Genomic DNA, 25,259 nt, shown 5'->3' with positions numbered 1-25,259 from the left:
TTAGACGGTGCAGATCCTGACAACTGATTAAAGAGTTAAACTGACAATATTATGCTAGCATCTCGAGTTTTTATTTCCCTCTTAATGCATCCCAAAATTTTGTTAGCTTTAGCTGCAGCGACTTGGCATTGAATACGATTTAACTTGTCGATGAGTACTCCCAAGTCCTCCTCCAAGTTTGATGTCCCCAACTGTATCCTATTTATTTTGTATGGTGCTAGACCATTGGTACGACCAAAATGCATGACTTTACATTTTTCAACATTTAATTTAAAGGGATACTGTAGGGGGGTCAGGGGAAAATGAGTTGAACTTACCCGGGGCTTCTAACGGTCCCCCGCAGACATCCTGTGTTGGCGCAGCCACTCACCGATGCTCCGGCCCCGCCTCCGGTTCACTTCTGGAATTTCAGACTTTAAAGTCTGAAAACCACTGTGCCTGCGTTGCTGTGTCCTCGATCCCGCTGATGTCATCAAGAGCGCACAGGGCAGGCCCAGTATGGTCTGTGTCTGCGCAGTACACTCCTGGTGACATCAGCGGGAGCAAGGACACGGGCATGCAGGCGCAGTGGTTTTCTGACTTTAAAGTCAGAAATTCCAGAAGTGAACTGGAGGCGGGGCCGGAGCATTGGTGAGTGGCTGCGCCAACACAGGATGTCTGCGGGGGACCATTAGAAGCCCCGGGTATGTTCAGCTCATTTTCCCCCAACCCCCCTACAGTATCCCTTTAATCTGCCATTTATGTGCCCATATAGCCATCCTATTCAGATCCTGTTGCAATATGTCACTATCTTCCTGAGAGTTGATGATTCTGCACAATTTTGTGTCCTCTTCAAAAATAGCAACATTGCTTTCTACTGCATCTACCAGGTCATTAATAAATACATTTAAGAGCACTGGACCCAGTACAGACCCCTGTGGGATCCCACTGCTAACAGTCACCCATTTTGAGTATGATCCATTGACCACAACTTTGTTTTCTTTCCCTATCCATGCACACTGACTCTTCCCCAGACCTTGCATCCTCAACTTTTGCACCAGACTTTTGTGGGGAACAAAGGCCTTTGCAAAGTCCAAGTATATCACATTTGCAGCCTTCCCAATATCCACATTAGCGTTCACTACCTCAGAAAAGCTGAGCATGTTAGGCAAACAGGACATGTCTTTAGTAAACCTGTGCTGATGCTGAGAAATAAGACTTGATTTTCTACTATAAAGTCATGTATAGTAGCTCTTAGTAACCCCTCAAATAGTTTGCATACAACTGATGTTAAGCTTACTGGTCTATAATTTACTGGATCTGATTTTTTTTTGCCCTTCTTAAAGCGGATCCGAGATGAAAAATTAGCTATAACAAGTAACTTGTCTATATATCGTATCTAAAGTTTAGATAGTTTACACAGCAAATCTAGCTACAAACAGCTTTAATAGAATATGATTATTTCTTCCTGTGATACAATGACAGCAGCCATGTTGTTTGTAAACATTACACAGAGGCAGGCTTATCTGCGTCAAAAAAACCTAATCCCCCTCCTCCCCTCTGCCTCTGAAATCTCTGGCTAGTAATACCTCCCCCTCCTCCTGCCCAGACAGACCTCCATGGAGCCCTTGCTACTGTCTGGAAGTGCCTTGGCTCTCTGAAAACCTGTGGGCGTGGCTTGTTTAGTTTATAGGGAATTGGGGTATTAAAACAAAACCAAAAAAGTATTTGGCTTGAGGAATGCCCTATAAACAATAGGAAAGGAACACAATTATGCAATGAATAAAAGTTCATCTCGGATCCACTTTAAATAATGGGAAAACATGGGCTGTACGCCAATCTACTGGGACTCTGCCAGTTGAAAGAGAATCAAAAAAGAGAAGATAAAGGGGTTTATCAATAACTGAACTTAACCACCCTGGCGTTCTGATTAAATCGCCAGGGTGGCTGCGGGAGGGTTTTTTTTAAATAAAAAAAAAACTATTTCATGCAGCCAACTGAAAGTTGGCTGCATGAAAGCCCACTAGAGGGCGCTCCGGAGGCGATCTTCCGATCGCCTCCGGCGCCCAGAATAAACAAGGAAGGCCGCAATGAGCGGCCTTCCTTGTTTCGCTTATATCGTCGGCATAGCGACGAGCGGAGTGACGTCATCGACGTCAGCCGACGTCCTGACGTCAGCCGCCTCCGATCCAGCCCTTAGCGCTGGCCGGAACTTTTTGTTCCGGCTACGCTGGGCTCAGGCGGCTAGGGGGGCCCTCTTTCGCCGCTGCTCGCGGCGAATCGCCGCAGAGCGGCGGCGATCAGGCAGCACACGCGGCTGGCAAAGTGCCGGCTGCGTGTGCTGCTTTTTATTTCGTTAAAATCGGCCCAGCAGGGCCTGAGCGGCAGCCGCTGGCGGTGTTGGACGAGCTGAGCTCGTCCAGACCGCTCAGCTGGTTAAAGGGAACCTAAACGGAGAGGGGTGTGGATTTTTCCTTGTAAATATTACCAGTTGCCTGGCAGCCCTGCTGATCTCATTAGCTGCAGTATTGGCTGAATAACACTCCTGAAACAAGCATGCAGCTAATCCAGTTTGACTTCAGTCAGAGCACCTGATCTGCATGCTTGTTCAGAGGCTGTGGCTGAAGGTATTGGAGACACAGGGTCAGCAGGAGAACTGGGCAATTGGTATTATTTTAGAAGGAAAAATCCATATCCTTCTCAGTTTAGGTTCCCTTAGTACCTGAGAATGCTTGCCATCTGGGCCAGGTGCCTTGTCTAGTTTTAATTTATTTAGTCTTGCCTTCACTTCTTCCTGCGTTAAGTATTTAATATTACAATTGGAAGATTGAGACTCTTCTGCATCTGTAATTTGCAACAGTGATGTTTCCCTTGTGAAGACAGAAGCAAAGAAAGCATTTAATAACTCTGCCTTACTTTGGTCATCCACCATTGAGTTCCACCCCCCCCCCCCCCTCATCCTTTAGGAGTCCAATACAGTCAACCTTTCTTTTTTTAGAGTTGATGTACTTGTAAAACTTCTTTAGGTTAGATTTGATATCCCTAGCAATTTCTGATTTTCAGCTTCAATCTTTGCCAGCCTAATTTATTGTTTACAACTTTTATTGCACTCCTTATAATTGCTTAATGCAGCCTCGGTCCTCTCCTGTTTTAGGACCTTATAGGCATTCTTTTTACACTTCATTTTATCTCTCACCTTTCTATTCATCCATAGAGGCCTTTTTTTATTCCTAGATGTTTTGTTTCCCTATGGGATATATATACTACAATATTGACTGAGAAGAAGTTTAAAAGCTTGCAATTTCCCTTCTGTGTCCTTCCCTTGTAGTAGATTATCCCAGTTCACCAAACATAGTGCCTGCCTGAGTTGATTGAACTTTGCTTCTCTAAAATACATAGTTTTAGTTGTCCCGGTGCCCCTCGGCCTATCAGTCACTAGATACAAACGTTATGTTGTGATCACTATTTCCCAAATGTTCTTGAACTTGCACATTTGGTACATTATCTGGTCTATTTGAAATGATCAAATCCAGTAATGCATTCCCCCTAGTTAGTTCCGTTACCATTTGAGTCAGATAACTGTCCTGTAGTGCTGCCAGAAATCTGCTGATTTTACCAGAATGGGTAGCCTCAATACTCCAGTCAATGTCTGGAAAGTTGAAGTCACCCATAACTATGACCTCATTTTTACTTGCAGCTTTTTCAATCTGCTGTAGTAATTGCAGTTCTGCAGCTTCATGAATATGTGGTGGCCTGTAGCATACCCTAATAAGCAATTGGCAACCTTTATTTCTACCATGAATATTTACCCAAACTGACTCCACATCTTCACAATCTTCATCCATCTCATCGTTCATGGCAGCTTCAAAAGAGTTCTTAACAGAGACAAACTCCTCCACCTTTTTTCCCTGTTCTATCCTTTCTAAACACATTGCATCCCTCTAAATTCGCTATCCAGTCATGGCTTTCATCCATCCATGTCTGTTATTCCCACAATGTCATAGCCTTTGTATCTTATATTTATCTTGACCTGTGCTGATCTTACCTATACATTACTTAAAACCTTGGACATTGTTCTTTCTTTGCTGTAGTCGCTTGTTGCTATTCATTGGCGCGGTTTCTTTCCTGTATAAAGAATGTTTCGGGACATTCTAACTTTTAAGCTTTTTTTATGTACACCAGAGATGCATTTAAACTAAACTTAGCATACAGCTGTAGAGTAGCTGATAAATAGAAATCAAAACAAGTCATTGGTAAGAGTACTTGTAGAGGGTGCAGACAGGAACAAAGAACATGGGGCCCTAGGCAAAATAACTGTGGGTAAAGCTAAGCGTGATATGCAGGTACTCTTCAGGAGAATGAGGGGTTATTCCTCTATTACACATTCTTCATGCACAATCTGAACCAGGTTTACAGGTGACAGACCACACCTCTGCGTTCAATTTGCACTACATTACGGTAGACTCGCAACATCTCTGCGGGGAGAGCATATTTAGAGTCTAGTACTACTGTAAAACTTGATTTATAGACATCAAACAATTGACAGCGCTCATAGGCTGCAAATGAAATGAAAAATAAGAGGTATGCAGATCCCCACAGGGGCTAAATACATGCCTTGAATGCAAATCAAATGCAAGCTATGTACTAATTCCTAATCTAAAAATTTGAATGCAAGCTGAAGCACATGGATGCAGCTATTTTGTCCATATTCTGGAGCTCTGCACATCTATGTTGGTAGTTGATTCGGGTACAGCCTCTGTGTGGAAGCACTGCCAATGTCTACTGCTGTACAAAATAACTTGATTTATAGTCACCAACCCCAAATTTAACATATCAAATTACAATTTGCACTGCTATTACCATATACATATTATTTATGATGAATGGTAGAGAAATAGAGCAATCCTATTTTTTCTTTTAACTACAGTTTACATTTATTAGGAGTTAAAGTCTGTGCATTTTTTTCCTGACTCTGACTCCAGGTACCCAGATATTCTCCAACTCCACAGCCCTGTACTACTTATAGATATTTTGACATGCTTCAAATGCTTTTGAGCATTTATTTCTTTATTCCATTCTGCAAATCCTCTCAAATTTTGTTGGGTTTTTTGATGATATTCGAAGCAGGGCTCTGGCTTAACCTCTTAAGGACATTTATAGAGTTGTCCCTAAGCTGAATTTCTTGTTACCTTCTGCTTTTTTTTTTTTTTTTTTTTATAAGGGTCATTGTCCTGATAAAAGGTGAGCCTTTTAGCCCATGTGAAATTCCACCTTTTTGCTCATGAATAAGCAATCTCTCTTAGGCCTGGAACCCACTGAAATCAGCAAACGCGAAACGCAACTGCTAGCGTTTTGTCTGAGCGGTTTGCAAGCGGATTCATGCGTTTTGCAACATTGTATTTTTTTTACTGATCAGTTGCGCAGCGTTTTGCGTTTCGCATTTTTATCCTGATTGGTTGTGTGAATTATTTTTCACTTTGTTACAGTGTGCTGAACCACAAAACGCTAGCAAAACCGCTCAGTTTAGGTTTTGCTGAGCGTTTTAGCTAGCGTTTTAATACTTTACATTGAAGTGCTAATGCTCCCAAAATGCTGCACGTCCTGCGTTTGCGTTTCTGGGAAACTCAAACGCTCCTGTGGAAGTTGCCCCATCCATTAACATTAGCCCAGCGTTTTGGCAAAGTGCTAGCGTATCGCAGCGCTGCCAAAACCCTGCCAAAAGCGCTCCTGTGGGTTCCAGCCCTTAACCTCCTTGCCGGTTATCCCGAACTCAGTTCGGGGTAACCTGCGCAGGAGGATTTCTCAGGCCCCGCTGGGCCGATTTGCATAATTTTTTTTCCCTACACGCAGCTAGCACTTTGCTAGCTGCGTGTAGTACGCGATCGCCGCCGATTCGCCACTACCCGCCGAGCCGCCCCCCCCCCCCCCCGACCCCTGCGCAGCCTGGCGAATCAGTGCCAGGCAGCGCTAAGGGGCGCATTGGGATTCCCTCTGTCACGACGTCCATGACGTCATCCCGCCCGGTCGCCATGGCGACCGGGGAAGCCCTGCAGGAAATCCCGTTCTCAACGGGATTTCCTGCATACTCTGATCGCCGAAGGCGATCGGAGTGGGTGGGGGGATGCCGCCGCTCAGCGGCTATCATGTAGCGAGCCCTGGGCTCGCTACATGATTTAATAAAAAAAAATTAAAAAAAGTGCGGCGTTGCCTCCTTGCGGATTTTTAGAACGGCAAGGAGGTTAAAGGACTACTGGAGCAAGAGGGATATGGAGGCTGTTTTATGCATTTCCTTTTAAGCAATACCAGTTACCTGGCAGTCCATCTAAACCTCTGCCTCTAACACTTTTAGCCATAGACCCTGAACAAGCATGCAGCAGATCAGGTGTTTCTGACAGGATTTGTCAGATCTGACAAGATTAGCTGCATGCTTGTTTCTGGTGTTATTCAGATACTACTGCAGCCAAATAGATCAGCAGGGCTGCCAGGTAAGGGCCCTTTTCCAATTGCTAACAGATCAAAAAACGCAGGGTACTGGAAAAGAACTGGAAACTACAGGGACTATTTTGATTAGTGCAATCCGATTGTGTTGCGATTTTGTCTCGAGCGGAATCGTCGTCCTGCCTCATTTTGAATGAGATTGAGCTCCTAATACGGAGTATAGAAGCTCAATCGCATTCGTTGGAAATTAGTTGTGATCGCAGCACGATTGCAATCGTGTTTCATAGTGGAAAAGAGCCCTAAGTGGTATTGTTTAAAATGAAATACTGTAAATGTGGCAGCCTCTCTATTCTTCTCACTTCAGTTGTCCTTTAAATTCAGCTGTACACTTTTAGGATTAATGACAAATCTTGTCAGTACCTGTATGTACATATATAGATGCATTTGCATTGCAACAATTCTAAAGTTAGCATACACTACATACAGTTTTCTGTTTCAATCATTTTATGTTCTCATTTTATTTAAAAAGTTAACAGTACAAGCCAAAGCTTGCCAAATCTAAAATTAATGTTACATAGGACCTGATGTACCCACTAGTGATGAGACTGTAGTGCAGTTTAATTTCACGTTTACTAATGCCAGAAGAGCACAGCCAATCCACCCTTTCGAAATTAAAAATGGGACTTGAGGTTTAACCACTTGAGGACCGCCCCCAGCCGATGGGCGGCGGCAAAGTCCGGGCCCAAACGACCGCAATATGCCCATCGGCGGGGGCGGCTGCGGGAGTGGCTATGCGGCGATCGCGTCATTCGTGACGCGATCAGCCGCCGGGGACTCGCTCCGCCCACCGCTCGTAGTAACCCGCCGGCCGTTCGGAAGCGCCGGCGGGTTACTAGCACCCGGATCGCCGCTGCACGTATGTATAATAGGCTTTGTAATGTATACAAAGCCTATTATACTGGCTGCCTCCTGCCCTGGTGGTCCCAGTGTCCGACCCCCCCCTGCCCACCCCCCAGACCACTGTTTGCACCCAGTCACCCCCCTAATCACCCATCAATCACTCCCTGCCACTATCTGTCAACGCTATTTTTTTTTTATCCCCCCCTGCCCACTGCCCCCTCCTGATCACCCCCCCCCACCCCTCAGATTCTCCCCAGACAACCCCCCCCCCCCCCCCCGTGTACTGTATGCATCTATCCCCCCTGCTCACCTGTCAATCACCCGTCAATCACCCCGTCACTGCTACCCATCAATCAGCCCCTAACCTGCCCCTTGCGGGCAATCTGATCACCCACACCAATAGATCGCCCGCAGATCCGACATCAGATCACCTCCCAAGTGCAGTGTTTACATCTCTTCTCTCCTCTAAACACCCACTAATTACCCATCAATCACCCATCAATCACCCCCTATCACCACCTGTCACTGTTACCCATCAGATTAGACCCTAATCTACCCCTTGCGGGCACCCAATCACCCGCCCACACGCTCAGATTGCCCTCAGACCCCCCCTTATCAATTAGCCAGTGCAATATTTACATCTGTTATTCCCTGTAATAACCCACTGATCACCTGTCAATCACCTATCAATCACCCCCTGTCACTGCCACCCATCAATCACCCCCCGTCACTGCCACCCATCAATCAGCCCCTAACCTGCACCTTGCGGGCAATCTGATCACCCACCCACACCAATAGATCGCCCGCAGATCCGACATCAGATCACCCCCCCAAGTGCAGTGTTTACATCTCTTCTCTCCTCTAAACACCCACTAATTATCCATCAATCACCCCCTATCACCACCTGTCACTGTTACCCATCAGATTAGACCCTAATCTGCCCCTTGCGGGCACCCAATCACCCGCCCACACGCTCAGATTGCCCTCAGACCCCCCCTTATCAATTCGCCAGTGCAATATTTACATCTGTTATTCCCTGTAATAACCCACTGATCACCTGTCAATCACCTATCAATCACCCCCTGTCACTGCCACCCATCAATCACCCCCTGTCACTGCCACCCATCAATCAGCCCCTAACCTGCCCCTTGCGGGCAATCTGATCACCCACCCACATCAATAGATCGCCCGCAGATCCGACATCAGATCACCTCCCAAGTGCAGTGTTTACATCTCTTCTCTCCTCTAAACACCCACTAATTATCCATCAATCACCCCCTATCACCACCTGTCACAGTTACCCATCAGATTAGACCCTAATCTGCCCCTTGCGGGCACCCAATCACCCGCCCACACCTCAGAACGTCCTCAGACCCCAGCCCTGATCACCTCGCTAGTGCATTGCTTGCATCTATTTCCCCCCTCTAATCACACCTTGAGACACCCATCAATCACCTCCTGTCACCCCCTAGCACACCTACCCATCAGATCAGGCCCTAATTTGCCCTGTGTGGGCTCCTGATCACTCGGCCAAACCCTCAGATCCCCCTCAGACCCCCTTCCGATCACCTCCCCAGTGCATTGATTGCATCTATTTTCCCCTCTAACCGCCCCCTGAGACACCCATCAATCACCTCCTGTCACCCCCCCTAGCACTCCTATCCATCAGATCAGGCCCAAAACATCCTGTCATCTAAGAGGCCACCCTGCTTATGACCGGTTCCACAAAATTTGCCCCCTCATAGACCACCTGTCATCAAAATTTGCCCCCTCATAGACCACCTGTCATCAAAATTTGCAGATGCTTATACCCCTGAACAGTCATTTTGAGAAATTTGGTTTCCAGACTACTCACAGTTTTGGGCCCGTAAAATGCCAGGGCAGTATAGGAACCCCACAAGTGACCCCATTTTAGAAAGAAGACACCCCAAGGTATTCTGTTAGGTGTATGATGCGTTCATAGAAGATTTTATTTTTTGTCAAAAGTTAGCGGAAATTGGATTTTTATTGTTTTTTTCACAAAGTGTCATTTTTCACTAACTCGTGACAAAAAATAAAATCTTCTATGAACTCACCATACCCCTAACGGAATACCTTGGGGTGTCTTCTTTCTAAAATGGGGTCACTTGTGGGGTTCCTATACTGCCCTGGCATTTTAGGGGCCCTAAACCGTGAGGAGTAGTCTAGAAAACAAATGCCTCAAAATGACCTGTGAATAGGACGTTGGGCCCCTTAGCGCACCTAGGCTGCAAAAAAGTGTCACACGTGGTATCGCCATACTCAGGAGAAGTAGTATAATGTGTTTTGTGGTGTATTTTTACACATACCCATGCTGGGTGGGAGAAATCTCTCTGTAAATGGACAATTGTGTGTAAAAAAAATCAAAAATGTGTCATTTACAGAGATTTCTCCCACCCAGCATGGTTATATGTAAAAATACACCACAAAACACATTATACTACTTCTTCTGAGTACGGCGATACCACATGTGTGACACTTTTTTGCAGCCTAACTGTGCTAAGGGGCCCAAAGTCCAATGAGTACCTTTAGGATTTCACAGGTCATTTTGAGACATTTGGGTTCAAGACTACTCCTCACGGTTTAGGGCCCCTAAAATGCCAGGGCAGTATAGGAACCCCACAAGTGACCCCATTTTAGAAAGAAGACACCCCAAGGTATTCTGTTAGGTGTATGATGAGTTCATAGAAGATTTTATTTTTTGTCACAAGTTAGCGGGAAATGACACTTTGTGAAAAAAAACAATTAAAATCAATTTCCGCTAACTTGTGACAAAAAAAAAAAATCTTCTATGAACTCGCCATCCTCCTAACGGAATACCTTGGGGTGTATTCTTTCTAAAATGGGGTAATTTGTGGGGTTCCTATACGTGAGGAGTAGTCTTGAAACGAAATTTCTCAAAATGACCTGTGAAATCCTAAAGGTACTCATTGAACTTTGGGCCCCTTAGCACAGTTAGGGTGCAAAAAAGTGCCACACATGTGGTATCGCCGTACTCAGGAGAAGTAGTATAATGTGTTTTGGGGTGTATTTTTCCACATACCCATGCTGAGTGGGAGAAATATCTCTATAAATAGACAATTGTGTGTAAAAAAAAATAAAACAATTGTCATTTACGGAGATATTTCTCCCACCCAGCATGGGTATGTGTAAAAATACACCCCAAAACACATTATACTACTTCTCCTGAGTACGGCAATACCACGTGTGGCACTTTTTTGCAGCCTAACTGCGCTAAGGGGCCAAAAGTCCAATGAGCATCTTTAGGCTTTACAGGGGTGCTTACAATTAGGCACCCCCCAAAATGCCAGGACAGTGAACACACCCCACAAATGACCCCATTTTGGAAAGTAGACACTTCAAGGTATTCAGAGAGGAGCATAGTGAGTCCGTGGCAGATTTCATTTTTTTTTGGTCGCAAGTTAGAAGAAATGGAAACTTTTTTTTTTCTTTTTTTTGTCAGAAAGTGTCATTTTCCGCTAACTTGTGACAAAAAATAAAATCTTCTATGAACTCACCATGCCTCTCACTGAATACTTTGGGATGTCTTCTTTCTAAAATGGGGTCATTTGGGGGGTATTTGTACTATCCTGGAATTTTAGCCCCTCATGAAACCTGACAGGTGCGCAGAAAAGTCAGAGATGCTTGAAAATGGGAAAATTCACTTTTGGCACCATAGTTTGTAAACGCTATAACTTTTACCCAATCCAATAAATATACACTGAATGGTTTTGTTTTTTTATCAAAGACATGTAGCAGAATAACTTTCGCGCCCAAATGTATAGGAAATTTTACTTTATTTGAAAAATGTCAGCACAGCAAGTTAAAAAAGTCATTTTTTTTGCCAAAATTCATGTCTTTTTTTGATGAATATAATAAAAACTAAAACTCGCAGCAGCAATCAAATAGCAGCAAAAGAAAGCTGTATTAGTGACAAGAAAAGGAGGTAAAATTCCTTTAGGTGGTAGGTTGTATGACCGAGCAATAAACCGTGAAAGCTGCAGTGGTCTGAATGGAGAAAAAGGCTCTGGTCCTTAAGGGGCGAAAAGACTGTGGTCCTTAAGTGGTTAAGTGGCGCTCAGACAGTAATTTGGGCACTGTCAAAGGACTGAGCACAAATTGCTATAAAACCCGTGTAATAAGACCACCAGCAATAGCCGAATTGTCTTTCCCCACTATTCACGGCGACCTGCAGGGGCAATGGTAACGCCGCCATTACTTTTGCAGGAGCAGGGTGAGCTTGGTTTTTCGGCTTTAGCCTGCACGTACGGGAGGACTTGGGCGCAGGATACAACCGGTATGGCTTATCCTGCTGCACAAGTTTCCGGCAACGTTAATTACTATTGCCCCTCTAGGTTGACGTGGATAGTGGGGGAATGATTTAATTCGGCTTCCAGCTGTTGCTGGCGGCCGAATTACAGTGTTTTAAAAGTAACTTCAGCTCTGTCTTCTGACGGTGCCAAAGTTACTCACTGTGCACTGCTATAGCCGTAATTCCTATTACGGTCTATGGTGGTGCCGGCAGCGCCCAAGTCTCCTGCACTGGATTGCCAGTGTTCGTCATGGTGGTGCCGGCTGCGCCAAAGTCTCCTGCGCTGTATTGCCATTGTTCCGGCGGCTTAATTATAGGTATGCTACCCATTAGCGCTATGCGTGTTAATGGGGATTGCTTACCCTGTGTTCATAATGGTAAAATTGCCATGTGCTGCCTGCATCGGGCTCCCTGCTACATAGTTTGGTTTAAAAAAGATAGTCGTCCATAGAGTTCAACCGCAAGTATCGTAACAGTACTAACATAACACTAGCCTGCACCCTTACATATCCCGGTTGATCTAGAGGAAGGGGAAGAACTCCTACAAAGCTTAGACCAATTAGCACTAAAAGGGTAAAAAAATCCTACCCGAATTCAGATGGCAATCGGATAAAATTCCTGGATCAATGCTGCCCAGGTATTGCCTGCTAATTATAGCCATGGATGTCCTTCAATGCAAAGAAAGCATCTAAGGTCCCCCTTTTAAACGCAGATATAGAATATGCCATAAGTACTTCCTGTGGTAATATATTCCACGTTTTAACCACTCCTACTGTAAAGAACCCCCTTCCTGAATACATGGCACAAACTTTTTCTCCATGCACAAATCATGCCCACTTGTCATTTTGCACAAACCTAGGGACAAAAAACTCATCTGCCAAACGTTTATATTGCCTTCTGAATTATTTATACATGTTATTTAGCTCTCTGGAAGGTCTTTTCACTAGACTAAATCAGCCCAGTTTATCTAACCTTTCCTGGTGAGTAAAACTTGCCATCCCTCTGATCAGTTTTGTTGCTCCAAATCTGCAATGTCCATCCTTTAGTGCGGTGCCCAGAACTGCATTTTATATTCCAGTTGCAGCCTCGCAAGAGAGCAAAACAAGGCCAATATTATGCAACCATCCCAAGTTTGTGTTTCCCTTTAAGAAGGAACTGTAGTGAAAATAGCATAATAAAATTGCTTATTTTGTAAAATAAGCATTTATAAATTATTTAATCAGTGTTTGCCAATGTAAAATCTTTCCTCCCTCTGATTTACATTCTAAAATGTATCACTGGTGGTGACATCTTTAGTTCTGCCGGGTGATCTGTATAGAATGTTCGCTACTGAGAGTTCTATGCACAGAGAGAGATATTGTTTGCTTGGTAGTTGAAAAAAAAGCTGTTCTTTCCCACAATGCAACAAGGTTCACAGACGGCAGACTGTCAGGATCATGGTCATGTGGGAGGGGTTTCACTACAATACCAGCCAGACAGATGTCCCTAATGGTCTTTTTGAGAAAAGGTAAAGTTTTCTCATGGGAAATGGGGTATTAGCTACTGATTGGAAGTTCAATCCTGGGTTAAATTTCCTCTTTAATGCTTTCCAAAAAATGTATTTGCTCTAGTTGCAGCTGCTTGGCATTGAATACGATTATTTAACTTGTCAACCAGTACGCCTAATTCCCCCTCCCAAGTTTTATGCCCCATATGTATTTCGTTTATTTTGTATGGTTTCGTTTTTTTTGTATTTGGTATGACCAAGATGCATTACTTTATATTACATTTTTCTAAATTGAATTTCAACTGCTATTTACTTACCCATATAGCCATCCTCTCAAGCTACCTCTGCAATATGTTACTATCTTCCTGTGTGTTAATTCTGCACAACTTAATATCATTTGCAAATGGTGACATTACTTTCTACTTCATCTACAAGGTATTTAATGAACTGAAAAGTAGTGGACCCAATACTGACCCCTGCGCTACCTCACTGATAAGTCACTCATTTTGAGTATGATCCACTGACCACTCTTGCTTTCTGTCCATTATCCACTTTCTTATCCATGCACACAGATTCTTCCCCAGACCTTGCAACCAGACTGTTGTGGACCTTTGCAAATTTCAAGTATATCACATTTACAGCATTCCCAATATTTATATTTGTTTTCACCACCACATATACTCTGAGCATATTAGTCAAAGACCTATTTTTTGTAAACCTATATGTTGAGACGGACCAATTAGATTATTCTTTGCTATGAGGTCTTTTATAGCATGTCTTAGGAAACCCTCAATTCGTTAGCACACCACTGATGTTAAGCTTACAGATTTCTAACTTCTCGGATCTGGGTTTTGTCCTTAACCTATTTTGGTTCCTGGACGTAGTTACTACGTCCAGAAACCATGCACGCTACCGCGCGCCCCCGCGGCCGATCGTGCACGCACACTCCCGGCCGCGGATTCGGTAGCCAAGGAATCAATGTATCGGGCTACGGAGCCCGATCATTGATTCCTCTCCCCCGCTGAAAAAGCGACAGCTTCTCTCGGAAGCTGAGCTTTTTCTGGCCGTCTTCTTCCTGATGCGTCACTCTAAGCGCGTGGTACGCTTAGAGTGACGTCATGTAAACAAACTCATGGCCGCCATCTGTGGACAAAAAGTAATACTACACCAGAAAAAAAAAAACAGAATTAACACACATTTACATTATAAATCTATTGTTTACCTCCCACCCTCCCAAAAGTACCCAAATAAAATGTTTAGTATAAAAAAAAAAAACCCCATTACATTAAAAAAAAAAAATGATGTAAATATTTACCTAAGGGTCTAAACTTTTTAAATATCAATGTAAAGATGAAATATTTCTATATTTTTTTTTATTTTAAACTTGTAAATAGTGATAGATGCAAAATGGAAAAAATGCACCTTTATTTCCAAATAAAATATTGTCGCCATACATTGTGATAGGGACATAATTTTAACGGTCTAATAACCGGGACATATGGACAAATACAATACGCGAGTTTTAATTATGGAGGCATGTATTATTTTAAAACTATAATGGCTGAAAACTGAGAAATAATGAATTTTTTCTTATTCTTCCTGTTAAAATGCATTTACAGTAAAGTGGCTCTTAGCAAAATGTACCCCCCAAAGAAAGCCTAATTGGATATAGATCAGTGCATTGTGATAAGTAGTGATAAAGTTATAGGCTAATGAATGGGAGGTGAACATTTCTCACGTGAAAACGACGGAACCTGAATGGGTTAAATATGGGGGAAGTGGCTGTACGCCAGTCCACTGGAACTATCTCACTTGAAAGACGCTCCTGACCATAAGACGCACCTAGGTTTAGAGGACAAAAACCAAGGGAAAAAATATATACAAAACCTGGTGCATTCATGGTGAAGGGGCATCTTGTGGATTATGCCCCCTTTGTACCTCTTGTCTCCCTGTCTTCCTCTGTCCCCCTTGTTTCCTCGTGTCCCCATGTGTCCACCTCTGTACTCCTTATGTCCTCCTCTATGCCCCTTTGTGTCCCCCTGTGTCCTCCTCTGCATGGGCACAGTACAGGGAGTCCCCAAACATTGCGGCGGGTTGGAGGTTCGTAATGGCAGGCGTTCACAAGTCAGGAACTCCCTGCATTTGGACTACAAGACGCAGTGACTTTTTCCTCTCAGTTTTGGTGGAGAAAAAGTCTTACAGCCCAGAAAATACAGTATATAATAAAGAGAGCGGTAATTGCTTACCTCTCCAGAAGATAGACACCAGTTCAACTGGAAAAAAGGTTTTTAATCAAAAAGCAATCTGACAACGCGTCTTCACGGGTCATGGCCTGCTTCCTCAGGTCAATACAAAATTCTCCACCAAAACTGAGAGGAAAAAGTCACTGCGCCATGACCCGCGAAATGCGTTGTCTGATTGCTTTTTGAATAAAAACTTTTTTTCCCGTTTAACTGGTGTCTATATCTTTTGGAGAGGTAAGCAATTACCTCTCTTTTTATTATATTTTTCATGTTTTCTCATATAATAGGCAATGTCCTAGTATCGTCAAGACCTTGTTTAGGCTCAGACTATCTTAAGTGTCAAGAGGAGGCTATTGTCTCTTTTGCAGCAGTGAAAAATGCATTACAAGAACCTTCTGTGTGATCATGAAAAACCTTGATGTAATATACTAACTAATGTCTCTGCAGGTTGATTGAGAAATCCCCACTCAGTTACAGTCTGGAATATTTGATCAACTTGTCCCCAGAATCTCTTCATGTCCACTAGGTATGGAAATAGGATAGTTCTGGACAACCTCCTCATAAGCACCTGGATGCTTTTCTCCTGCAAATTTGTGAAGTCTATCATGTATGTACCACCTCATTAAACTTTGTTTCAGCCACATTTGTGTTAACAAAGCAGCTCAATAAGAGGCCACACTTTGTTTTGAAGTTTTCTGCATCAAGTCATAGAAAGATCCTTTTCCCAGCTCTTTATCTATAGTGCTTTCAAGGTGGTATTCATCAGGGCTGGATCACTGGTTTGCAAGAGGAAAAGCCTGTTTTGGTGACTCATGTATATGTTTGTATGTTTTCTCTTAGCTGAAAAATGATTGTATTTTCTGTTAGAGCAGTAAGTCCCTAATGCCTTTTACACACCATACAATTTCCCATCAGATTGGTTGAATCGATTTTCCTATCGCGTCTATACAAAGTCGATCGGAAATCAGATCGGACCTGTTGGAAATAATCAATTTGACCCATCTGTCTGATGGAAATTTGCATGGTGTGTACCACGAGCGCTTTAATTACAGCGCAGGAGATTTGGGCGCAGCCGCCGCCACCATAGGCAGTACTAGGAATTACAGCTATAGCAGCGCACACAGAGTAACTCCGGCGCCGTCAGAAGATGGAGCTGAAGTTACTTATAAAACACAATATTTCGGCTTCCAACAATAGCTGGAAACCGAATTATTTAATTCCCCACTATCCATGGCGGCCTGGAGGGGGAATAGTATTTAGAGCGGCCGGGACTTGTGCAGCAGCAGGATCAGCCATATACCGGCAGTATCCTGCACACAAGTCTCCCGGCACCGATTATTATATGTATCAGTGTACCAGGCATAAATAGTGAAGTAGCAGAGCAGCGTTCTGCTCCCACTCTGCTTTCCTGCAATCAGAGACCTGTTGCTCAGCTATCAAAAGGCAACAAATAGCTTAGAAGAAAAGTGTAATCCATTACCCTCCATATGGGGCTGAAATACTGCATAGATTATTTTCAGCAAGCAGCTTCTTTTCTGTTTTCTAAATAAATGAACAGTTAATGTGTCTTCTGTTTACCTGTTAACATGGTCTAAAAATTGTCAAAACAGAGGCCTTAGAACCGAATTAAAAAAATATTAAAAACGGGAGGTAGTGGTGGACTTGCCTCCCTATTAAAGGCTCGGTATGTCAGTTTCAGATAAGAAATGAAACATTTAACCACTCCAATAATGCAACGCGGATCAATAGAGATTAACACGTGACAGACTAAACTGCACATTTTTTCCATACAGTAGAATTATTGCAAATTGTCATATTCAAAGTAACCACAAAGTTATTGTGGTCAAGGGGTGCACAATTTGGATATAGGATGTCCAGAGATGTGGCTCAAATGGTATGCATCTATAAACGTGTTTGTACAAACGTGTAAACATATAGGGAAAAGGTGGGAGGCATGTATTAGGCTGCTGTTTTTTTTTTCTTTCTGATGGCTAACACGGTACAAATACTCTACTACAGTACTACCACCTTTAAAATTATCCAGCAAGGAGTTAGGATTCAGCTTAGAAGGGGCTGGCATTAATTTCTCTTGGGGGGAAAAAACACCTTATGTTATTTGGTTGAAGATTTGCAGTCCAGGGGACTGCACAAAATCACACAAATTTTGGGTGGCCAAGAAGCCAGGAGGTGATGCGGAGTCATCAGAGCACTTAGGTGTTTCACATTCTGCCATATCTGCAAATGGCAAAACCTTGAGGAGTGATCCATAAGTTGTGCAATGCTACCGATTCCCAAAGCCTAGCCTCTGAAGAGTAGTCAGCAAGGTTAGGAATACCCAAGCTACCATCTAATTTTAGACAGCCTGCCAGAGAGATTCAGGGGGTTTTAGGGCTGTATATAAAAGCGAATGGCTGTGTTGAAATGGAATCTAAACTGGTAGTATGTGGAAATGGGCTTGGTAGATAATTTAATAATTAATGATAACATGCATCCCTGGGTAGGAGAGACTACTTTGCTCCCAACCAAACTTAAAATGTACCTGAGATGAAAGGCATCTTAGGTAATGTACTTACCTGGAGCTTCCTTAAGCCTTCTTGAGGCCGCCCAGTCCCTCGCTGTCGCCCCCTGTGGATCCTGTCACCCGCAATACGGTCCGTAAGTTTGGCTGAATCGCACATGCCGGCCAGGCGTGCTTCCCCGTCACGCTTCAGCGGTTGGGAGTGTTCTGCACTTGCGCAGGCTCAGAACTCTCCCAGGAACAGGAGCATGATGGGAGAGCATGCCGGTCTGCACATGTGCGACGAAGCGCCACTCGGACAGTCTTTTCGGCTGTAATAGGGGTGACAGAAGCCTCCTGGGGAGACAGCGAGGGACTGAGCGGCCTCAAGGGTGCTTATGGAGGTCCAGGTTCACTTAAAATTTCCTCAGTAGGTATGTTGGATACTTTCAACTTGAATGCCTTTGCGCTTGGACCCTCTGAACAAGAGCTTGTCTCAGATGTTATTGTGGCCATGCTTCCCGCTGTGTATGAGCGTAGGTAGACTGCGCTCTCACAAGTACTCCTGCACAGTCGCTCGCATACAAGTGGCTCCATGTTTCTTTGCAGGCGTGGCTGTTGCAGGCATGGTTGTACTTGATCAGGTGCAGTACAGCCATGCTTGATAACAAAGGGGACCACGCCTAAGAACTGTCTGAGAACCCCAGCCAGCGGCAGTGGTGTTGAGGAAGACACGGGAAGCTTCTGGACAGTCCAGAGGCTCCACCTAGGTACGTTTCTAACTTTTTCTTCCCTTGCCACTACAGGTTTGCTTTAAAAGCATTGCTGGTATAGACTGTTGACGGACATGTTGTATAATATGCATCAATCTGCGAGTTTTGTCTTCAACTCAGTGTTGTGGTTTGAAACCAACATAACAATTGAGATGTATAAAAACAACCTAGATAACAATGCACAGTCTATGCCTGAAAAGTAGTACGGGCACCTCAAGCTGTATAAAGCTTCCAATGAGAGGATCGCAGGCCTTGGCAAAAGTGCAGATTTATGATAGTACAAGACATCATAGGCCAGTAGTAAGCTTCCTTTTACATAAGATAGCAATACTAAGGTCGTCCCATCTCCTAGTTGGCATAGGATTAGTATCCTATCTGATGGTCAGGAAACACTAATTTCATACTAAAGAACTACCTGTTTTTAGCCCTCAAATATATTGACCGATATACTGAAAGTAACTTTCTTGCAACAAACAAACTGGAGAAGGTAGGTAATGCTCTTCACCCTTTGGGGAGGTTCATTTAATATATTTTATGCAATCAGTTCTAAGATATCTTTAAGTTAATAGTGGTCCCTCCCACGCCCCGATTTACTGCAGAGTGCAAGCAGCGTTCTGTCCTCTCTGGCTTGCATCCTCCCCCTTTTTTCCACCAGCATCCTTCTGCCTCCATGCCCATGGTGTCTCTGTCCCCGTAACCTTTGAATGCAAAAGATACGCACTCCAGTGGGCTTGCTGTTTAGGGGTTTATTTTAAGAATGTTCAATCAGTTAAGAGCCTGAACCCTAACATGCTTTACAATAAGTGCTTACTCTATAGGTGTATGGATTGTTTTCACTTCAAAGTATCGTTGTAGGGCAGATGGCCATGGATGTACGCACTCAAGAAGTATTATGAGAGCTAACCTACACAATGTGTTCATAATATTCAAAATCATTTAGTCCCCTTACTATGTGGAAGTAGTAAAATTGACCAATCAAAATTTGATGTGCATACGCACACCAACCAACATGCAGGTCATAAGATATAGTTTGTTGGAAACAAGAAAAATGAGTGAGCATACAGAACTATTTCACTTTGGCGAATTGCCTAAACAGCATCAAAGCCTCTCCAAAATGGATTGTGATGTGAGGAGCTTCAGTATGCATTGGTCACTAGCTATTTAACAACTGGTGATATAGTCAAGGTTGGCCAAGGCTCACTAAAGTGCATGGGGAGTGAAGGCTAGTGGAAATGGAGCAATAGAATAAAGCAGTCTTGTCTTATGGATCACATTTTCTTTTAGATTATACGCATGTTACTTTGACACCACTGAAGTAAAGATTGTTGTGGACCATGTACACCTCTTCTGTCTGGTTGCCTGACTTTTAGAAGAGAAAAGCATAAACCTATTGCTCATCTACCATATTGATATGGATTGTCAATATCCAATATGGAAATTAACTCTGTAGTTTGGTCAGACAATTTATCCACTTCTTCCTTACAATGCCAGGTAAAAGATCTCACAAAATAATGTTCCTTGAAAAGTCTTTCACCTCTGTAGCTTTAGAATAACCTTAACCTGGATGAATACAGCTAAAACCTCGACTCCATGGTCCATAAATATAAACTGCTATGTATCATCCGCTGTTGACTATTACTCCCTTATGCAACAAATGTCCCACACCATTACATCATGCACCATGGTTTTCTAAAGGAACTAAAGAAAGAGGGACACAGACTGGAAAGACAATGGTGCAAACCTCAGACCTCAATGGGAAAACCTTCCCTAATCAACCTCCCTCCCCCCCCCCCCCCCCAAAAAAAAGGAAAGAAAATTCCTTTTTTAATCACAGAAAAATCCAAAGCCGCCAATTATTTTGCACAGCATATAGTCTCTGCAACCCATCTTCCCAGAAACCCAACATCACAAACCTCAAAGGACATATCTGAGAAGTCTGACATTAAATCTATAGCAATGAAAACCCATGTAGAGCTCATAATGGATATTAATGGATATGAAAACAACTTTAATGCCATTATCTGACTTCAAGGTAATTACAGAAGAAAATAACTCTAATATCCTTGTGATGCATTCATCATCTTTCATATCAAATACATTATACTTCATATACAGTGTCACATCAGCCACAGCCTGGCAAAGCGGAGCACAGGTTAACTGGCTCTTATTGAAAAGGGTTTCCTGGGCTTTCAGTCACCCCCGCTGACTGGCTATACAATAGTTTTGAGCAAACCTAATAAAAGGGCCTTATCCCAAGAAGACGGTCTTCAGAATCTCCTTCACACTTGTCCATGTCATAAACTCTGGCCAGGAGTTTCAAAGGAGATCCTCTCTGATCCATATCTGTATTTCCCCACACAGCTGTTCTGCTGGTATGCCAGATGAACTCAGAGAAATAGTAATAGTACTTTACAGTTTTACTCATGTTTCATATGTGTGGATTCAAGACACCTTACTGAGTGTGAATATACAATCCGTTTATTCATAAAACTTATGGGTATTGAGAAATTTGTGTACCGGATATTCTGCCAGATTTCACTCCTGCATGGAGGACTGCCTCCAGCTCCAATTGCAGCAGGGCTGGACTTTGCTTGTCATAGCCACTCCCAGCTGCAGAGTGAGTAAAGTCCAGCGACCCACTCAGTCCTGGGTCCTTTGTCTATCATCTGTTGTCGTATTCCATCTACCGACAGGCCAGCAGTATTATTCAGCACAAAGAAATTGATAATTTTTACAGATTGTATATACAATCAAGATTGTATAATGTATGGGCACATCAACCTTTAACGTTTATCTTGCTTACAGTGCAATCACCTTTAGAAGCCTCCAGTGGATTAGACGTGAATGGCAACTGTGGCCTAGTAAGATAGGGTTTGCGGGCGTTATCACAATCCTTCTAAACCTTCACCAAACTACCTGGACCCTGGCCAAACTCAGTTCATGTTTACATTCTCTGATCTGTTTAGGTCAGTATTACACAAAATAGAAACCTGTTCCTTGTAACAGGAAAGTTTCCTACCTGTCTGGAAGAAGCAATCAGGCTACTACTCAAGAAACCATCCTTTGATCTCGATATTTTGAGCAGCTATAGACTTATCTCCAACTTCCCCTTTCTGTAGAAAGTGATTGAAAAGGCTGTATCTCCAAGACAGGCTCTCAAGGGACCTGATCCAATTCACTTTTCTAAATTTTTCCTGAGAGATCCTTTTTTTTAATCTTCTGTTTAAAATAAGTTTTCAGCTCTCTGAAATTCAAAACTTAGATGAAAAAGTACTGTTTGTTGGTGGTTTAAAAGGGCATTTTATGCTTTAAGAAGCGCCACAGCTGCCAAACAGCCCCCGTCCAGATCTGCTGTGATTTCCTCATGGCCAGAGGCAAATGTTCCATCCTAATACAGCTTGATATCTCAGCAGCTTTTGTTACAGTAGACGGTTGAATCTTGCTTAACAAGGCTGCAAGAGTGTTGTGGCATTAATGGTTTAGTCCTCCAATGGTTCTCCTCATTGCCTGGCAGAAAGGTGAGTGTTCACCAGTGAAAATGAGACATCAGTGGAGGAATCGTTTCAGCCATGGATATAAAGTATGACTCAGGGCAAAAAGTATTTTTAAATGTATTTTGAAAACCAAAAACTTTACTAGGTGCGCCAAGGTTTTGTTGAATATAATGCATAGCATAATTCAGAAACTAGTGAAGCTGATTAGGTCTCTGTTGAGCTTACACTACATTGAGGTAATATTCGGTACAAACTTTTAATAGTAATATATGATCATCCCCAAAGCAATTCAATTGATGCAACATATAATAAATACCGTGTAATATATATAGTTACAAGTGTTGGTTGTGCATGAGGTACCTGTCCTTAGATCCAATCTGTGTAGATGGAGTATCTCCTGCCTGAGTAGTACAGTGGCAGATAGCTTACTCACAAAGAAAACTGCTTGTAGGTTCCAACGATCCAGTTTGGAATGCATAGAATACAAGAGATCTTTGAAGTTATTCTTAAGGTAAAAAAAAAATTAATTCTGCAGCCCTACCGCTAACTGAGGCTGGAACAATCACACATCTAAAATAGGTGTCTGAACACCGGGAGTGGCTAGTGGGACATACTATGTAGCTAAAATGTACAGGTGGAGAAGGGGCATACAAACACACAGACTAATAAAGAGGCTGTTGTGATGGCGCACTCCTCGTTTGGTATCTGCAGCTACCACTATCTATATACAACTTTTAACATAAACAACAAGACTAGTCCATAAACAATACTTGTTCCAGGAACCTGCAAAAGAAAAGAAAATACAGTATAAGCAATAACATAATGCTTGATCTTCTTTATAGTTGTTTCTGAAGGCACATCTTTTATGGCTTTAGTTTAGATGACTCCAGTCACTGGGTTTTATGGCTTTAGTTTAGATGGCTCCAGTCACTGGCATAGTATCGGAGATCTTCTCTAGAGGTAGTAAAACAGTCTCTATAACTGGTCTAAAGAAAGTTTTCCTAGCTCCATCCCTTACAGTCCTAACTCCCACCTTACGGACTTTTCCATCTTCACTTCCAATGGCTTTAGGGACGAGACCTAAAAGCCAATTGATGCAATGAGCTTGCTGATCCTTAAAGCGGATCCGAGATGAAAAACTACCTATAACAAGTAACTTGTCTATATATCTTATCTAAAGTTTAGATAGTTTACACAGCAAATCTAGCTGTAAACCGCTTTAATAGAATATGATTATTTCTTCCTGTGATACAATGACAGCAGCCATGTTGTTTGTAAACATTACTCAGAGGCAGGCTTATCTGCATCTTGAGAAAAAAACCTAATCCCCCCTCCTCCCCTCTGCCTCTGAAATCTCTGGCTAGTAATACCTCCCCCTCCTCCTGCCCAGACTGAGCTCCCATGAGCCCTTGCTACTGTCTGAAAGTGCCTTGGCTCTCTGAAAACCTGTGGGCGTAGCTTGTTTAGTTTATAGGGAATTAGAGTATTAAAACAAAACAAAAAAGTATTTGGCTTGAGGAATGCCCTATAAACAATAGGAAAGGAACACAATTATGCAATGAGTAAAAGTTCATCTCGGAACCACTTTAAGCAGGACAAGATCACTTTCTTAGTTAGCCTTCTGTGCTTTACATTTTCCAAGTTAGGCTTCTGTGCTTGCTATTTCCAGTGCCCCTGAAGACTAAGATATTCCCTTCTCTACCTTTCCCAGAAACAGTCTAAGCGCTGCACATGTCTCCAATGACATTTATAAAGAACATGATTAGTGAAATCTCCTGGTGGAGTGGGAACCAGTCCTGTTTTCTGAGTAAGCAGGGTGGCTGGGTTTAAGATGACTGGTGTCTCTGGACCATAAGCTATGGAAACTAGAGGTCCTGAGTTGATGAACCACTTCAGCAAGGAATGTAGTCCACAGTTCATGGGTCAGTCGTGTGCTAGCCATATTTGAAGAATGTGGTGGGTTAAAGTGCCATTCACACCCTTGGTTTTTCAAGTGCTTCTCAACCTGCAGCGTATCAATTTGAAGATCCTTGCATGCTCCAACAAAATTAGTCCCACAGTCTGATCTCTATAGGAGGCCCAGTGAAGCTGTTTAGAAGAACCTTCTAAGAGCATTGATGAAGCTCGTTGTATCCATGGATTCTAACACTTTGAAGTGCAAAGCACGTATGCACAAGCATGTAAACATTACTGCCCATTGTTTACTGCTAGCTTGACCACCTCCAGTGTTTCTTGTTATTATTGTCCATGGTCCAAAGACATCAAGGCCAACATGGATAAAGGGTGGTTCTGTGCTCGGTCTGTCTGCAGGTAACAATTCCAACATTTGTAAGCGCTTCTCTTCTGTCAGACTCAGAGCTTGAGAGGCAGATAATAGGGCGCACTCAGTAGGCCGTAGCAGTGTTGGGAAGTCTTGCCCAAGAACCCCTTAAAGGACAACTGTAGTGAGAGGTAGGTGGAGGCTGCCATATTTATTTCCTTGTAAGCAATACCAGTTGCCTGTCTATCCTGCTGATTCTCTGTCTCTAATACTTTTAGCTTTGGAAACTGAACAAGCATGCAGCAAATCAGGTGTTTCTGACATTTTTGTCAGATCTGACAAGATTAGCTGCATGCTTGTTTCTGGTGTGATTCACACACTACTGCAGGCAGATGGCCCACCAGGGCTGCCAGGTAACTGGTATTGCTTAAAACGAAACTAATATGGCAGCCTCCATATACCTCACTACAGTTCTCCTTTAATGAATGGATACTGGCTTACTGACAGGTAAGTCTGCCATAAATCAGAATCAGAAATATTTATTTCGCCAAGCATGACAGGATCATGCCTGGAATTGGGTTTGGCACATACAGAGCTCAACATCTACAAGGACATGAATAATAGTGCACTAAACAAGAGACATACATGATAAAGCATTTAACAAGATACAACAGATAGTGGAGGCAGGCTATGAGGGCTCGGCCCATAAGTTCCAAGTGCGTCTGTGGGCCTAAGAAGGATGGGGTGGAGGTGTGACGTGGGTGGAGTTCAGGAGATTGACTGCTGAAGGGAAAAAAAGAGTTCCTGTGCCTTGTGGTCCTGGTGGGGATGACCCGGAATCTTCGCCCTGAATGCAGGC

The 25,259-nt window shown here is 43.2% G+C and overlaps 1 protein-coding gene across 2 annotated transcripts in view; it reads left to right on the top strand.

Moving 5' to 3' along the window:
- CDK12 (cyclin dependent kinase 12) overlaps positions 1-25,259 on the top strand; it is a 293,902-nt gene that overhangs the window by 203,680 nt on the left and 64,963 nt on the right. Inside the window, exon 14 of one of the 2 annotated variants that reach the window (XR_011025139.1) lies at positions 15,824-15,902. Coding sequence is in view for 1 of the 2 variants with exons in the window: in XM_068262657.1 (XP_068118758.1) it covers positions 15,824-15,828 (5 nt within the window). In the remaining variant the exon portion in view is untranslated. Of the gene's footprint in view, positions 1-15,823; positions 15,929-25,259 lie in introns of those variants that run through there. The other variant, XM_068262657.1, reaches the window with a different exon arrangement.

The sequence above is a fragment of the Hyperolius riggenbachi genome, chromosome 12 (genome assembly GCF_040937935.1).
Source record: "Hyperolius riggenbachi isolate aHypRig1 chromosome 12, aHypRig1.pri, whole genome shotgun sequence".
Classification (NCBI taxonomy): domain Eukaryota; kingdom Metazoa; phylum Chordata; class Amphibia; order Anura; family Hyperoliidae; genus Hyperolius; species Hyperolius riggenbachi.
The sequence above is the reverse complement of the archived record's forward strand: the minus strand, read 5'-3'. Positions and strand labels throughout refer to the sequence as shown.